Source organism: Hyaena hyaena, unplaced genomic scaffold (genome assembly GCF_003009895.1).
Source record: "Hyaena hyaena isolate Hyena2069 unplaced genomic scaffold, ASM300989v1 scaffold_330, whole genome shotgun sequence".
NCBI classification, from domain to species: Eukaryota; Metazoa; Chordata; class Mammalia; order Carnivora; family Hyaenidae; genus Hyaena; species Hyaena hyaena.
Genome location: NW_024080961.1, coordinates 48,561 through 65,859, shown reverse-complemented (window position 1 = coordinate 65,859; position 17,299 = coordinate 48,561). Strand labels below are relative to the sequence as shown.

At 49.2% G+C, this 17,299-nt stretch overlaps 1 protein-coding gene across 1 annotated transcript in view; it reads right to left on the bottom strand.

Annotated features, from left to right (window-relative positions):
- Positions 1-13,862, bottom strand: part of TSPAN2 (tetraspanin 2) — a 68,571-nt gene extending 54,709 nt beyond the window's left edge. The window contains exon 1 of the mRNA XM_039249067.1: positions 13,739-13,862. Coding sequence (XP_039104998.1) covers positions 13,739-13,807 — 69 coding nt within the window. The 5' untranslated portion in view covers positions 13,808-13,862. The remainder of the gene's footprint in view (positions 1-13,738) is intronic.
- Positions 13,863-17,299: the final 3,437 nt, after the last annotated feature.

Here is a 17,299-nt window from a genome sequence, read left to right as displayed (position 1 = left end):
TTTTAAAAAGCATTATATGGTAGTCTATCGGCTCAATCCAGAAGGAGCGGGGAGGCTCTTCTTGGGCCGTGCTTTAGTTTGGGGGGAAGCAGCTTGGAGGTCACTGCTGTTCTGGTGCAGGAAAGAGAATGATGCCCTTGGGAGGACGCTGTCCTCGAAGCTCCCTGAGGCTGCCTGGGACAGACGTGTCCAGCCAAGCCTCACAGGCAGCCCTCCCCCCTCTTGCCTCTGTGGAGACTAGATGGAAAGACAGTTTCCAAATACAAAGCAAAATCTATTGACAGAGGCGGCAGGCCAAGGCCCGCAGTCACCAAGCAGACTGGAGGAGGTGGCTGGTCCCAGGGACACCCTACCACGCGGCCACATTTTTGGCATGTCTGCACACAGACTCTAATTTATTGCTGTCTGGGATTACTGTCCCAGACGGAATACATGTGTCCGCTTCTGGCACACATGCATTCGCTGCATAATGGAAAATTAAAAGAGAAGCTGCAATTTAAAGCCACGGGCGAGGAGAAAAAAAATCCACACTTGCTCGTCCACGCCCCCACCCCCAAACCGCACGGGTTTCCTCCCGGGTCAAGGAAACTGTGGCTTAACTGAATGTCATCACTGTGTGGAGGGAATCCTGGCCGTGTCAGGGGTAGGCGGGGGAGGACCAGGCAGGCCTGGGGCTGCTCATGACAACTGTGAGCGCTGCTTTGGAAAGTGACATCACACAGCCCACGTAGCCCTTGGGTGTTTTCAACCTCACCATTCCGGTTAGGCTCTTGTAGTACTCGGGTGGCTGGACTCTGACTGATCTGCCTCATGCTCGAAATGGGACTGAGTTGAAACACTTCACCCCAATTCCAGTGCAGTCGGGAGCAGAGAGCAGGGGGAGTGTTGGGGAGTCCCACAGCTCTGTGTGCCCCAAGCCCGGGAAGACACATCTCACTAAATGATGTGAGGGAAGCCCTGAGGCCCACTAGGCCTACATCTTAACCCCTTCTACACCCAAACCCCTCTGTTTCCCTGCTCTTTCTTCTTCTTTTAATCTCAGCCGCCACACGCACCTCAGCCAGTGTTAGAACAAACAAGGAATGAGGCTTGCCCCTGCCCTCATCTCCTCCCCCTTCCTCCCGTCTTTCAAGGAATCATCTGCGGTCCCCGTTGGGGATGTGCGAGGCTTTAGGGAAATCGATGCTGAAAGACAGGACTCACTGTCTCACACGGAAACTGAGCCCATGAATGGATACGTGCAATGTCATGCAGGAACTGTGCTCAATGGAAGAGCGTCACGCTGCGCAGAGAGCGGAGCAAAGTGTGACAACCGGTGTTCAGCAAGCAGAAGGCATTTTGATTTACACCTTGAAGAATGAGCTGGAAGTCACCGAGCAGGGGAGGGCTGGAGGGAGGAGCAAACATCAGGCAGAGGGAAGGCTTTGCTTCCTTACCTGGAACCTGGGTTGGGCAGAGAGAGAAATCTGGGGCTGGAAAGGCACGTTGGGGCAGACCATGTGTGGTCCATGGCTTCTACTTAGCTTGCTGCCATCTTGGAAAGCCCAAGCAGGGCCTTGAGGGGAGGGGAGATGGGAGATACTCGTTTTCGTGGAACAATCAGGAGCATGGGTGCTTCCTCATGCCAGACAGGGAGAAGCCAGAGATAAAGACCCGATGGCTGAAGGAGAGAGCAGGGACACTAGGGAGGGGGTGTGGCTGAGAGCTGAAGACCACAAGGATCCACTCTACTCTGTAAAGAACTTTGCTGAGGGCTGCCCTGCTTCCCATCCCCATGCCTTTGGAATAATTCTCACTAGAAATGTTGTTTTTCTAGGAATGGATGTTTTCATACAGCAGCTTGAGTGGGACCTTGATGTTGGTCACTTAAACATTTATTGAGCATCTATTGTGAGCCAGGAGCCAAGGACAAATAGGAAAGGAAGATCCAGTTCCTTCTTAGAAGGATCTCAGGGGCTCATGGAGAAGCCAGTTCCCACCAGGTCACCCACAATGGACACCAACCTTGCAGGGAAGAATTCGACCACAGAACCAGCCCACCAGAAGATGCCAGGTGTCACTATCCTTTGTGTGACATTTCTTTTCTGAGTCCCAACTGTGCATTACGAACTCAGAGAATGTAATGGAACAGAATTTGGAGGGCGAAAGTGTGCCCACCATTTAAAAAGAGGACAGGAATAAAATCGAAAAAAAAAAAGCACTGAAGGGAACAGTGACATAACAATCCATGTAATTAAATAGGGGGTCACGGGATCTAACTGTATTATGCATCTTCACAGGCAAGAGATTTCAGTATCTAACCATATTCTAGAGTGTTTGCAGGACACAAAGTTGCAAATTGTAAGCCCTTAGAGAAGGCAGTTTATGTTCTAAAACTAAAGTAGCACAGGAGAGGGGCACAGACTTCCTCAGAAAGCATTTAAGCAAGTAGATGAACAAAAAGTTTCCTTTAAGGTACCGCTATCTGTCAGAAACAGATCATTTGGCGTGAAGCAGAGCTTGTTAAAGGATTTCAATTTTATTTTACAGTATTTACTTCCACCTTCCTGGGATTGCTAATGAGATGTTCCATCTTGAGGATTTTTTTTTTTCTTCACTTGACAAAAATAAAGATTTCATGAATCACAAGCATGGTTCTTTGGAAGGCACTAAGTTGGAAAGAGGGCTGTACTGAGATACAAAAATGCAAAGATCACTCTCCAGACTCGGGTCACCCAGGCGGCCCAGCTTCCCTCCACCCCCACCCGCACCCACACCCAGAAGTGGGCCGCCAACCCTGCTCACAAAAACCAAATGCGTGCTACTCTGCTAGCTGATAACTACACCCAGCAGAAAGCCCCCGATTTGGGTAAAAAGCTTCACTTGGGGGAAGTTCTCTGCACATATTTTTTTCACCTAGATGGGAGACCCAGTTTCGATTTCTCCTCACACTTGGGGGCCTCTGCTCTTGCCCTCTTGCTGTTTCTTCAGCTTAGAAAGCTCTCTTCCCCTCCCCCTCCCCACAGTTCCGGGCCCCCGCACCCCCAGCTGTCGGCTCTCTAGTCAGTTCCTCTGGGAAACCTACCCTGGCCCTGGGTGTGTATTTTCCTTCATGTCTCACATAACCACTTCTATTTAAATATTTCTGGAATTCGGGGGCGCCTGGGTAGTTCAGTTGGTTAAGTGTCCGACTCTTGATTTTGACTCAAGTCATGAGCTCACAGTCTTGGGTCGGAGCCCTGCGTGCGGCTCTGTCCTGACATGGTGGCGCCTGCTTGGGATTCTCTGTCTCTTTCCCTCTCTCTCTGCCCCTCCCCCCCCAATGAAATAAACATTAAAAACAATAAAACACTGTAAATATGTCTGGAATTGAAAAAAAATCAAGACCTCTTGAATGCTGACAAAAACTGAGGACTGATGGATGTGGGGGGAGGGGTGATGGGCATGAAGGAGGGCACTTTGGGGATGAGCACTGAGTGTTATGTAGAAACTAATTTGACAATAAACTATTNAATATTTAAAAAAAAAAAAAAAAAAAAAAAAAAAAAAGAAAAAAATCAAGACCTGACCTGTGTGAGGGTAGGGACGGGGTGGATGCTGCATTTATCCCTCAGCCCTGTAGAGCAGGCTCCCAGCAGACATCGGTTGAAGGGAAGAGTGGAGGGTCTTCATGAAGTCCCCTCTTAGGCTGTGCTGTGGACTGAACTGTCTCCTCCGCCACCACCCAGATTCAGATACTGAAGCCCTACCCGCAGTGTGACAGTGTTTGGAGGTGTGGCCTTTGAGACACGATTAGCTTTAGACGTGGTCATGATGGTGTGGCCCCCATGATGGGATTCCCTTATAAGAGACCCTAGGGCATGCACTCTCCCTCCCTCCCTCCCTTCCTCTCTCTCTCTCTCTCCCCCCCGCCTCCTTCTCTGCCATGTGAGGACACAGTGAGAAGGAAACCATCTGAATACCAGGAAGAAAGCTTTCACCAAGAACCCAATCGGCCAATACCTTGATCTTGACTTTCCAAGCCTCTAGAACTGTGAGAAATGAATTTCTATTGTTTAAGCCAATCTTTGTGTTTTCTTTTTTCTTTTCTTTTTTTTTTTATCGCAACCTGACTTGACTAAGACAGGCTCACAGGAATGATGGCCCCTCAAGGGAATACTTTGCAAAATACTATTTTCAAAAAGCTCTGTGCCTGGAAACACTGCACAGACACCTTGGAAGGCACTGTGTGAACACACGGCTGAGTATATTCAGCTAAATGCTTTCCCACAGACAAACAAAACAAAACTAGTGCAGGTAGTATCAGTTCTGGGTTTTCCTAAGCTCATGCAGATGTGTTCTGTGCCTCAAGCACGGACACAGAGCACATCTCCACATGCCTTTTGCAGCACCTACAGGCAGGGGCATTCAGACACTTAATGCAATTAGGGCAGCACACACACAATCAAAGGACTCAAATGAAAGAATGAACAAAATCAGGGTGCCTGGGTGGCTCAGTGGGTTCAGCGTCCGACTTTGGCTCAGGTCATGATCTCGCAGTTTGTGGGTTCGAGCCCCGCATCGGGCTCTGTGCTGACAGCTCAGAGCCTGGAGCCTGCTTCAGATTCTGTGTCTCCCTCTCTCTCTGCCCCTCCCCTGCTCGCTTTCTCTCTCTCTCAAAAATAGAAAGAAACATTAAAAATTAAAAAAAAAAAGAATGAACAAAATCAATTTTGTATTCTTGCTTCTCCAGCATGAGCACCATGTCTGCGAATCTCTTCTCCAGGATGAAGTCATGCGAAGCTGGAAATGACGCTTTAACCCCACAGTTTTCATTAAAAGCTTTTAAGCTTGGGGGCAATTCTCACCCCGGATGGAATCATGTAATGAGCGCTCACTCTTGATGTGACTACAGACCACATTAAGACACTGCAAGGGTAATGGAGTTTCATCCTTTAAGCAGGCAAACGTCGGAAGCACATTTGCTCTGGATGATGACACTAATTTTCTCAAAGAGGAAAGCCAGCTCCCAATATTTTCATCCCCTTATTCACTGAAAGGAGTCAGAGTGGCACTTTCTCAAAACCAAGGATTTTGTCGGAGGAAACATAAGAGCCAAATGCCACTGGACATCCATGCAAAAACGCATCTGAGGAAGCTCACAGCCTCTGACCTGACATCAGGAACAGGTGAGGTGTAACGGGGAGGCAGGGCTGTGGCGGCACATGTGAGCTTGGAAATGTGCCAGCCAGATGCCAGGGTTTCTGACGTTCCCTATTATCATTTTTCTCATAACAGTTTCATTAGAACAAGCTCATACTAAGAAATTCCTGAACAACTGCCTTCACGTAAGGATATATTTTAAAACCAATCCGTGACGAATTCTCTGCCCTGATGGTAGTGTTCTGCGATCAAAACCACGACAGAATTGGAACGTTCTAGTCCTCTCTGGAAAAAATGCCAGCTTTTATACTTGAGCCAAACACACCTTCTTGTGCGCTTGTTTAGGTCATTGGGAAGTTAACTTGGATCCACAGGCATCACTCCACCCCAAAGCAGGTGCAAGACAGGGGCTGGAAAGTGTGTTGCATTTATTCAGTGGTTCTTACCTAGTGCTTTGTCTCTAAAGAAAGACAGGGCAAAGGAGGAGGGAGGAAGGATCAGCAAGAATTAGGGAAAAGGTGACGGCTGTATAGTTGTCTCTGACAGTGACACAAATATCACAGACTGCTGGCTAATGATTCCAGTGAGCAGATGGCTTCATCAAGGGAAGATCAAATACAGAACGAAGAGCCAACCCACCAAGTCACCGAAGTGAAGGAAATCCAATGTCTGCCTTGGCTCACCTAGCCGATGACTTCCCAGAAGCACAGTAATGGCCTTTTCTACATCCTCTGACTTCTTCCTTGCAACACCTGGCTGGCTTTTCTCCCAGGCCCACCCTCTGAATAAACATGTGCCTTGAGGGCTCCGATGCCTACTGCAATACCTCATCTGTATCAAGCTTTATATGAGCAAAGACTGGGCACGAAGCAATATTTGTTTTACAGCCTAATACCTGTCAAGGTAGTTTGAGAGAACCACTCTTGAGATACACAGGATTCCTAAATATCAATTGGTGATAATGCTCTCCGTCCAGTCTTAGATGTTATCAAGAGACAACGGGAGGAAATAAATGTTTCAGGTAGAACTCAGGTTAGAACAAGCCTAAAAGCTTTGGTTTATTAAAAAGTTAGCTTGGATGGAATCCCGGAGAAATCCTGAAAGTCCAGCCTGGTGTTCTAGAGAGCTTTTACTTACCGGCGATTTTGCCAGAAGCCATTTGTGCCGCGGAGGCAGACAGCACTGGGGCATTTACAGGGGACCAGACAGACTCGAGTGTGAGCAGGGAGAGCAAATGGGCTTCCTGGCTGAGTGACAGCAGATTTCAAGGCACCTGGCCCTGCTCTGAGGGGGCTTTGCCATCCCTGCCCAATTTCCTTGCCCCAGTTTTTAAGCTGCCTCTTTCCCAACCACCATTACAATGGGGAGGATGGGGCGTGGCACGCCCTCAGGAACACTGCCAATGGCTCTTCTTGAAAATGTCACCTCTCCTGAATGTTCACACTGCATACTGATGCCCTCAGGCAGGATAATGACAACAACATCCACCATCCAGTGCTGTGGTGTCCAGAAACTAGAGCAGATACAAGGGGGGATTCTAGGCATCCTTGATTGGCATCAGGCTCTGTCACTTACTAGTCCGTGATCTTGAGCAAGACACCTGATCCCTCTAACCCTCAGCTTCCTCATATGCAAAGTGGAGGTATTCACAGTGCCTCCCTAAGAGGTTAAATGAGTTCACGGTTCACACTCAGGACAGGTTGTGTCTGATACTTGGTGTTATTATGGTGGTAGACTTGCTAATGTTACAGTCAAACTGAAAACTGAATCCTACTCAAGGTAGGAACCACCACTCCGGGAGTACTAATAGCTAAGTCCTCTGCTGCTTTTCTCTACTTATTTTAATTTTAGCTCTATGCTCTTTTTCAGGACAGCCAGAATCCCCTTGAGTTTTCTCAAACATCTGAACTCCAGATGTCAGTGTTCCTTTCTAAAAACTATACTCCCCTCTCTCTTTAGTTTTATAAGACCTAATAAGAGGTAAGCAGAAAAAAATGGTTCAGAGAGAAAGAATAACTCGATTCAGGCGAGAGCTATCCAATAGAACTTTCTCTAGTGATGTAAATATAGACGTTCCCTATCTGTGCTGTCCAATATTGTAGCCACTAGCCACCTACGGTTATCAAGCACTTTACATGGGGCTGCTGTGACTGAGGAGCTAAATATTAAATCTCCTGTAATATTAATTAATTTAAATTTGAAGAGCCACATGTGACTGGTGGCCACCATATTGGAATGAACACATTTGTCATAGCTCCAACCTTCTCTCCTGTTCGTCTGCAGATGGAGTGGGTAACAGCAGAGACTTGGGGACAACACATAGAAAGCCAGCTCTGCTGCCGGCTGGCTCGGAGTCCCTGCCAAGCCTCTTAAACTCTCTGCACCTCTGTCTCCTCCTGTGCAAACCAGGGGTAACAACAGCCGCTATCTCGGATAGCGGCGCGAGGACTTAAGGAGCTAATGTAGAAAATGCGCTCAGGAAAGCGGCGGCACACAGCTTACATATATACGATGCTTCCTCCAGTTTCTGCTACTGAAATTAAGTTTAAAAACTGTCTCTTGATACAGATACACCCTTTCTCGATTCCCATCTTGCCTTTCTTCTGCCTTAAACTGAGCAGCCATGTTCTCAACCTCTCTCCTGCCTCTCATATACTGGGCCTGACTTGCGGCTTCCACATCTGTAAAAGGGGGATAATTACATTATGTCACGGGACCACTGAAATTCATGATCAAGTGAGATAATGCATGTGAAAGCATTTTGTAAACTAAAACATCCCATGAATGCTAATTAGCATTCTTATTTTTGTTTCCAATTAAGTCCAAAAAGGATGAAAAAGGCAGACCAAGGAAGCCCTTCCTCATTGGCTCCCAGCCAATCTGATATTCTCATTTTACTTGCTTCTTCCTCAATTCCCTCTCCTAATTCCTTAGCGACCATGACACGCTTTGTCTCAGTGGGCAGTACAGCATCCCTTGCTTTAGGAGAACAGCCCTATTGTGATGTTCATTGTCAATATTAAGGTAGGGGATGGAGGTTATGTTCTCTTTCATCACACATGGTTGGATACCTGAGGATACCACATGCATGCTCTAGAATAACACAGTGAGATGAGTGGACAATGGACATGCGGCCGCCTGGTAATTCTAGAAACCATCAAGTCTTAATATGAAAGAAGAAGTCTTTTAAGAGAAGGGCCATCGGGAAGCCGAGACAAAGGGTACTCTGTGCCTCATTCAGAAATGAGAAGGACCAGGAGGTCTCCGACCCCTTCGGGCCACATCTAAACCAAAGTGGACCAACAGCATCAGCATCACTGGGAGGCTTATTAGAGGCGCAGACCTACCGAGCAAAATATCTGTTTGAACAAGATCCTCCAATGATTTGCATCCACACTGAGGTTAGAGGGGCACCGACCACCAAAGGCTTTCCCGTCGCTTCTCAAGGCTTCCCCTTGGTGGCTGAGAGGCAGGGCAGGGGGCAAGCAGGCAGCCCCTGTGCGGACATCAGCGAACACAATCCTGTTGGCTGGAGCTTTGCCAGTGACTGCTGAGCGGAGGGATGAAGGAGGATCCCAGCAAGAAATGGTCACTGCCCTCAAGGAGCAAAGGCACTAGAGAGGAACTAAGCTACAACGAAAGGCAAAATGGAGTGCTAATACAGAGGCACGAGCGTCTCAAGGTCAAGGACCGTGTCTTAATCATACGTGAATGTTCAAGCACTTGGCAGGGCGCCGGGTGCACAGCAGGTCGTCAGCATATGTCTCCCGAGTAACCGCAGAGGAGGAAATCTCTCCTTTGGACTCTGTGCCTTTCAGAAGCTATGAAACTTCTGCCCTTTTCCTAAGCCGGCTGGCCCTAACATACCTATTTGCCACTTCTCTTCACCTTTACGAACCTCTTGGATTCTGGCTGCTACTTGTACTTCTAATGCTTAAATATGACCACTGCTGCTACCACCTCACGTTATTGGGTGTTAACTATGCATAAAGACTATACTTACTATTTTACATATAGTAACTCATTTTATCTGCACAAAATCACAGATTGATATTGGTACTTAATTGTGTCCATTTTAGAGATGAGAAAACTGAGGCTCAAAAAGGTTGAATGGCTTGTCCAAGGTCCCCCAGTTAGTAAATAATACAGGCAAGAATGAACTCAGGCAGCACAATGCCAGTATCCACCTTCCCGGCTTTGAGTTCCTGAATCTGAATGGCCACACTGCCTGGACCTGTCCGAGGTCTACTGGACTACTGGCACTATACCTCTAGCCTCCAGGCCCTGACCCTGGCATAGGCTCCTTGCCCCTTCCAGCCATGCTAGGCCCCTCTAGTCCACATTAGGGGAGCCTGGCCTCCACTGCTATCCCTCCACCTCGACAGAAATCAGAGACGAAGACTATCCTACAAGAAGGCCAAGGAAATTCCTGTCCGCCTTCTGGGCTGGTCTAGCTTTTGGGTGGATTCCAAAGCTTAGATATTTTTCCACACTGGTGTTCCGGACAGGTGGTAACTCTGAAGTTACTGTTTGAAATAAGTTTGAGAGCGTGGAGGAGGCAGCCTCTCTAAGCTTCAAGAACGTCAAATATCTTTTACTTCCCAGCGCATGGGACACAGTCTTCCCTAACAGCACCTGCTAGGCATCACCGACTGAAACCCCAAAGCCGCATGAATAGTGGCAAGAAGGAAAGGAGAGAGACTTCAGACAAGCCATATATGGCATGAGACTTTCAACAATGAGCCGTCCTGCTTCCTGTCAGTCGCTAACCCCGAGTTGCTCGCTGTAACAGCACAATGATAGGAAAACGCTGAGCGTACAACAATAAGCCAAGGAATAAACAGCGCCCAGGTTTTTCTTGAAACCAACATATGCAGCGTGGTGACTGTGGTGTTTTGTTTATATTGCTATGCGACAGTAGAGAAAACATAAAGGTGATTTCAGTGAAAGGCACGGGAATATACTGTGCTATCTGATTGCAGTGTCCGAATTTAGACATGACAGATGCTGGGAGGCGTTCTGTGGTAGGCATCGACCACGGTGACAGACATGAAATTAGTGGGGTTCACGGTTAGGCTGCACTTCTGGTTTTAAAAATTCAGTGGTGAAAACTGTCAGCAGCCCTGGGCCAGGCAGTGCTGGGCTGGCTCGGGCAGGATCTAGCTGAATGTTTATAAAATCAGGAGCACAGCCTGGGGAGGCTTAAACCAAGCTGCCAGAGGAGGCTGCAAATCGATTTGTCAAACTGCAGATCCCAGAACACACCCACCCTACCTCCTTGCCTGCCTTCTGTTGGAGGCCTGATAGGAAAGACAGTGCGGTCCCCGAGGGTGACCTTCTATCTCAGAGGGGCAGGCCCCTAAACATTCAGCGGTGTGTGGGAATATTACACTTGAAGTCACAACTAAAGCCCAGCCTTCCAGGAAAAGTGGCCCCCACCCTCTGCCCGTTCCCCAAACTTCCCACGAACCCCTCCAACCAGGAAAAACGACCTCAGAAACTTCTGGAATCAGGTTCCCTCAGTTAGAGTGAAGGAAGAGATCTAGATAATTTATCCTAAATAATCACTTTCCCTTGGCCCTTTCCCTATGGCTTGCGTGGATAAGACCTGAGAAGGCCTCTTGTAACTGCTGCTGCTCCTCTGTGACCCTCAGTCCCCTCCCTCCCATGGGGTTGGGAGAGAAGAAGGCCCCATACCTCCCCCCCCCCACCACCTCGCCACCCCCTCCCCCAGTCCTGGGCTCCCTCTGCCCAAGAGAGAACAGATGGACAGGTAATGAGCGGGAAGAGATAGGCTCAGTGGTCCAGACAGAGTTGATCATTGATTATCCGTGCAAACTGTAAAGGTGATTTGTACCAAGTCCTCTAACCTGCAGATTCATGAATTCATTCTACAGATATTTACTGAGTGGCTCCTACATGCTGGGTTCTGTTCTAGGCACAAGAGACACAACTGTGAACAGAATATAAAAACAAAACAAACAAAAAACCCTGCTCTCTGAGCATTTCAAGCTGGGGGGGGGGGATTCACGAGTACAAATTGAGAAGATAATATGTAATTATCCTAAAACAAAGGCAAGCTGCAAGTCACTTGGCAAACATACAGGCTAGTCCCCCAAAATAAGGGACTCGGGGAAGAGAGCTAATTTTTACTGAATGCTTCCTTTGTGCACCAATAATGCTTTCCAAGCATTTACTATGTACTACGCTCATAGGAAGATGAGGGCAGGTGCTTTACACATTTCCCTTTAATCCTCTTGACGTCCCTGTTACCCCAATAGTCTGGACGAGAAAACAGACCCCTCGAGATGAGAATAACTTACTCAAGCACACCCTGCCTGGGAACTCCACACTGGAGTCTGACCCCTTTGTCAGGCCGGCTGGTGGCACGTCACTCTCTCACCTTGCCTACCTTCATCTGACCAGTCCTAAGGGGTTCAGTGTAAGCACCCTCTTCTTCACAACAAGAGTCCTGACTCCTCACTATTGCTGCGACCCCTTCTCTGGACTCCTTAATTAGATCATACATATAAAAGGTCATGACTAACCCAGTGGCTAACACATTGCTTTGTACCTACTTCCCTTCTTTACTATGTTTGTGGCCAGGAGTGAGAACTTTATCACTTCGTTATGTGCTTATTAACTTGTTCTATATGCATTGGGCTTGTTTCTGTAACATTAGCAACTCAGGGAACAGCATTTTATAGTTACGAATTATATATGTTCATTTATATTTATCTATTATAAATTATCTTTATAATACTTGTTTGACAGTGGTTCTCAAACTTGAGCATGCATCTGAATTACCTGGGGGGCTTGCTGAAATAGATTGCTGGGTCCCTCCCCCAGAGTTCCTGCTTTAGCAGGCCTGGCTCTGAGCTGAGAATATGTGTTTCTGACAAGTTCTACAGAGATGCTGATGCCGCTGGCCCAGGAACCCCTGTTTGAGAGCCACCGCTTAGGCGTGTGATGTACCACAGTGCTTAGGACCACGGCAGCTGAGTTCGAGTCCCACCTCTGCCACTCACATAGCTATATGACTTTGGGCAAGTAAACCTATTTGAGTCCCTTTCTTCGTCTGTAAAAACAGGGACCAACATTATACACATGAGGACTGTTGTCAGGGTTAAGTGTAAGAATGAATGCGATGTGCTCAGCACTGTCCCCGACACACTGAAAACATTCAAGAAATGCTTCCTATGATCATCCCTGGAAGGGCCGGCATAACATCAGGCACTAAGTACGCACTGAGTCCAGCCTGAGAATTCCTTCCAAGGCTGATAGAAAACTTGCTCTGAATTTGTAAGCAGTGAGACTGAAGGGTGTCACCCAAGTGTGACATCTACCATGAACAGCTTTTGAAATTAAGCCAGACTATTAAAAAGCACAACATAAAGGGCCTTTAGGACTGTCCCTCCCTAGAGTAGGCTGAGTGTAAATGCCTGGTACACAAAACCATGTGTATTTTTAAAATTCAGGGGCTGTCTTTGGGGTGCCCCCTTCACACCTGCCCTGAGGATGCCGAGCATGGCAACTTGTCCTCTGAGACTGAGCTCGCTGGAGTCGCCCAGGGTCTGGGCTAATGGGTTAGCAGACCGAGCAGAGCCCATCACTCAATAATTAACTAGTTGCAGCCACGGGAAGACAAACTCCCTAGAGCCCACAGGACAATCAACCTCCTCTTCCTTCAGTGGTTTCCAAGCACCCGGGCCACTGCTGCTCCCCACCAGCTTCAAGAACCTGTTCAACCAAAACAAGATTTCAATTCCCCGCCCCCCCCCCCCCAACCTCTTCCCGGTAATATAGGAGACCAGGGGCATGGCCCTCGCTCTCTGTGAACCACTAATCCGGGGAAATGCTGGTTCAATGCAAAGTTGAATGAGATCATCTGTGGTATTTAGCAGAGGCTGCGGGCTAGGGGTTGGGGAGACGCGGCTGCCCTTTGCAAACCTCTCTCTTCCGTCCATACTTCCATCCGCTTCGCGGAGGAGCACCACCCCCTCCTCCCAGCCCGCGGGACCCTCTCCTAACACCCAGAATAAGGACGACAACCCCCCCCCCCCACCAGGTTCCATTTTCACTCCTGGCCCCAATTTCCTAAACAAAACCATCATCGCCAGGTGGTGTCTCCACACACACCCTTTGCGAGCACCCCCCTACACAGCCCCCCTCATGGGCCCGGGGGATGCTCTCCCGGCGCCCCGGCCAGGCCCCCGCTGCGGTGGAAAGGCAGAAAGGCAGAGCGAGAAGGGGTGAGTGCCCTGGAGGCTGGAGGGAGCCACTCCTCAGGAGGTGAGGTGAGGAGGGGCTGGTGTCCCCGCATCTGGAGTCACCAGCAGGAGCAGAGGTTCCTCAAAGGTGAGAGCCACAAGGTGTCCCCCCTTCTCACCGTTTCTTGTCGCTCCATCTCTCCCTCCCTCTGTGCCTCCACCCCTTCACCCCTCCCCCGTATTCCTCCCCTCCCTCTTTGTCTGCCTCTTCCACACCTCCGCCTGTTCGAACACCCAGCCTTGTGGGGCCCGGCTCGGACGCCGCAGAGGCCAGCTCCCCCGGGACCCCGGCCCCGCGCTCCCGCCCGGCCCCTCCCCTGCCCGGCCCTCCCGGCTCTGGGGCTCACCCAGAAGAGCAGGTTGAAGCCGAGCAGCAGGTACTTGATGCACCGCAGGCCCCCGCGGAAGCGCCCCATGCTGCGGCCCCGGCGGCGGGATCCGGAGTCCCCAGGCCCGCGCTCGGAGCGCCGGGAGCGGCGGGAGCCGGCGGGGAGGGGGCGGAGCGCGAGGGGCCGTGGGCGGGGCCTGCGGGGGGCGGGGCGGCGGGGCGGGGTCTGGGCCCGGCGCCGGGCTGGAGCGGGCCCTGGGGGACCCCGGGAGACTGGCGTGGGGTGGGGGCGCAGAGGGGGCGGGCACCCGGCGGCCGGAAGGACGCGTCCTCCGCTCGGTCCCCGCCACGCTGGGCCGTCCCCGGGTTGCGGGGCCCCCCGGGTGCAGCGCTCTCGGCCCTCCCGCGGGCATCTGCGGGGTAGGAGCGTCCGCTGAGGACCGGAGACCCATTTAATCAGCGCCCTGTGCAGAGACTCATCTGAGGCCTGCGGTGGCGGTTGAGAATGAGGACGCGGCCCCGGTGGCTATGGAAACCTAGGAAGGTGCCCTCGCCTAGGAGAGAAAAGTAGGACGCGGGGCCGCCCTGAAGCTGGCAGGACCCGTCGCGGGGCACTCAACCCGGGGCTGTGCTCCCTGGCGCTGGGCGAGCGCACAGGCCTCGGGGCCCTCCTGGGGACCCCCCGAAGACCCCCTTCGGTCCCTCCCGCGTTGCTCTGAGAACTCTTACCTTAATAGGCAAGAGCTGGCAGAAGGCGCGGGATGCGGCTGCCCTGCGCCCTGACGGCTCCCGACCCTGCCCCTCCTGGACAGAGGAGGGGAGTCGGTGACACCCCTCGGGTCCCGCTGGATTCGACTGATCGGAGGGCTAAGAAAGGAATCCAAATCCTGGGGGATTAATTGTGATGTGGAGACGGGAGGAAAAGGGGGCGGGTCTTGTTTTGCTCTGTTTTATTAAGTTCAACTGCTGGCAGGGAAATGAGGCTCCCGCTCCCATTGACTAAGTGTCTGCAGTACGTGCCAGACGGTATGGGGGCGACAAGGAAGTGTAAAATCCAGGGATCCCGTGCATCGATTCAGCAAAACTTGAAGTGCCTGTTATAGGCGAGGCATAGTAGCAAGCCCCAGGGACTCAACAATGAGACAGTCAGGCCTGGTGGTATCTTCTCTGGTGGTAGAGAGCGATCTATCAGCACATAGTTGTAGCAAGATGAGGAGGTTGGCCAGGTGCCGGCCAGCGCAGCCCGGCCTTGCCTCATTAGACTGGGGAAGACTGGGAAGAGTGGGTCTCCAAGAATGAGGTGGGCACAGAGGCAGAGCAGTCCGGGCAGATGGGACAGCATGTACAAAAGCACAGGTCTGGAGGGACCAAAGACACCTCCCCACCGCCCAGCCCCCGCTCCCCAACTAGGAGAAACGTAGTGAGGCTAAGTAGAGGTACATCTGGGAGGTGCTGGGCATAGCTCTCAGCTGACAAAGGTCTGAAACTACCCTTAGATCTTAGTTTCCTCACTTGCAACCTGGAGATCACAGCACCTGCTTCATAGAGTTGTGAGGATTAACGGCTACAGTTTGTAAGGTGCCCAGAACAATGCCTGGCACAGAGTAAGTACTCACCAAAGCTTGGCTGTCACCACCTCGCACTCTATCAATCAACTGGTTTCTACCATGTTGCCATCTTTGCCTCCATCTGTGTCTTTGGACAGTTGTTTGAATGGTGAATTGTATTTATGAAAATGAGTAAGAAGGCAGAAAAATGAAAGTGCTGATTCTGGTAAGAAGTTTCAAATAGTGCAACAGAGACAAAGATGTGAGTCGTTAGGTATGCAGACAGAGGCAAATAGCTTCAATTGAACACAGTTCTCAATCTGTCATCTCTGTTCTATTATGAAGAAAAAGAACTAAAAAGTAGGGTCTAGTACATAGTGGGCATTCAATAAATCTCTGAACTGAATGAACAATCCTGATATTATATTTTAAATATATTGTTGAATTTTAAGTCTCTAAGACAAAATGCATTTTAGAGATGATATATTCAATACTCTTTGGGAACAGAACCCCTATGATAGCATGTAAATGTATTATTCTTTCATACTATGATTTTAGCACACACTAAGTAGTTAGAGACAGACGGCTGTCTACCTAACATAACAGGTTTAGATTTTGAATATCGACTTTCCCAGCTCCCTTGCACCCCATCTATAAAGCTGTGCCTTAGGGAAGCTAACCCTTGACAAGACTCGGGCACCTTAACTGGTAATACATTTGCAAGAGTACATTATTATATGAAACTGAGGGACTACATTACATGACATACTGAGGAAGTTAGCTTTCAAACTGGGTGTTATGCAAAGCCACAGACAAGATCTAGGCAGGAGATAAGATGGTTAGATGTCTGTTTTTAGAATGGTCAAGCAGGGGCCACATGGGAGATAGTTTCAAGTTAAGACTTGGGACTAAACAGTTCAGGGAAGAAATGAGAACTTGAACCAAGACAGTGGCAGTGGACATAGGAAGGCAGCTCCGATCTGAGAGAGACTCAAAGACTGAGAAAAGATCAAGACAGTCAATCTGAGGAGCAGAGGGGAAAGAAAGGTAAGGATGACTCCTGGGCTCCTTCCTAGGGTAACTAATCAGATCCTGGGACCATTCATACAGATGGGGAGTATAGGAGGTAAATCAGGTTTGGGGGAGAATGTTATAGATACTGTAGATGGGCTTACCCATCACCCAATCCTACATTCAATTTTCAGGACAGGGAAGCTGGGTACTTGCCTCTTGGTTTCCTTTGCTGCTAGGGCCACATTTCTGATTAATGGGATTTATGTGGAAGTTGGCTGGAGGCTTTTGGAAAATCTGAAGTTGTGTTAATAAAAGTTCAATTGTCACTGGCATTGCTTCCTTCCGTTTTCCTATCTTGAACTCAGACATGATGCCTGGAACAGTAGAACACTTTGTGGCTATGAGGGAAGGCCAGGTGGATGGCAGTCAGGAGACGGTTAAGCGGCTGAACCAATGCCAGCAGCCACCCACCTCCAGATCTCTTGTTACGTGAGAAAAATTGCCCTCGTTTTGTTTGTTATATTCTGATACTTGATATTTCTAACTGACACAGGAAGACAATAAACTCATATTTGGATCTGTTGAGTGTTAGATCTGATGGGGATTCCAGATGGAGCAGTCTGGGAGACAGATGGAAAGATGATTGGGATTCGGGAGAGAGGTTTCAGTTAGAGATTCATTAACAAATGGTGATAATAGAAACCAATGGTCTTCAAACTTTTGCCTGCACATCCCTCAAAGAATTAGGAAAAAATATTCCCATTTGTACACTTTCCCCAATAAGTTACTGTGAATATTTTCAAACATACAGAAAAGTTGAAATACTTGAGCAGTGAACAACATATACACACCACCTAGATTCTACTGTAAACATTTTGCTTTAGTTACATTACTTATCTTGACCATTTTCAATCCATTTTATTTTTTTATACATTTGCAAATATATTACTTATTTATTTTTTACAAATAGTTTATTGTCAAGTTGGTTTCCATATAACACCCAGTGCTCATCCCCACAA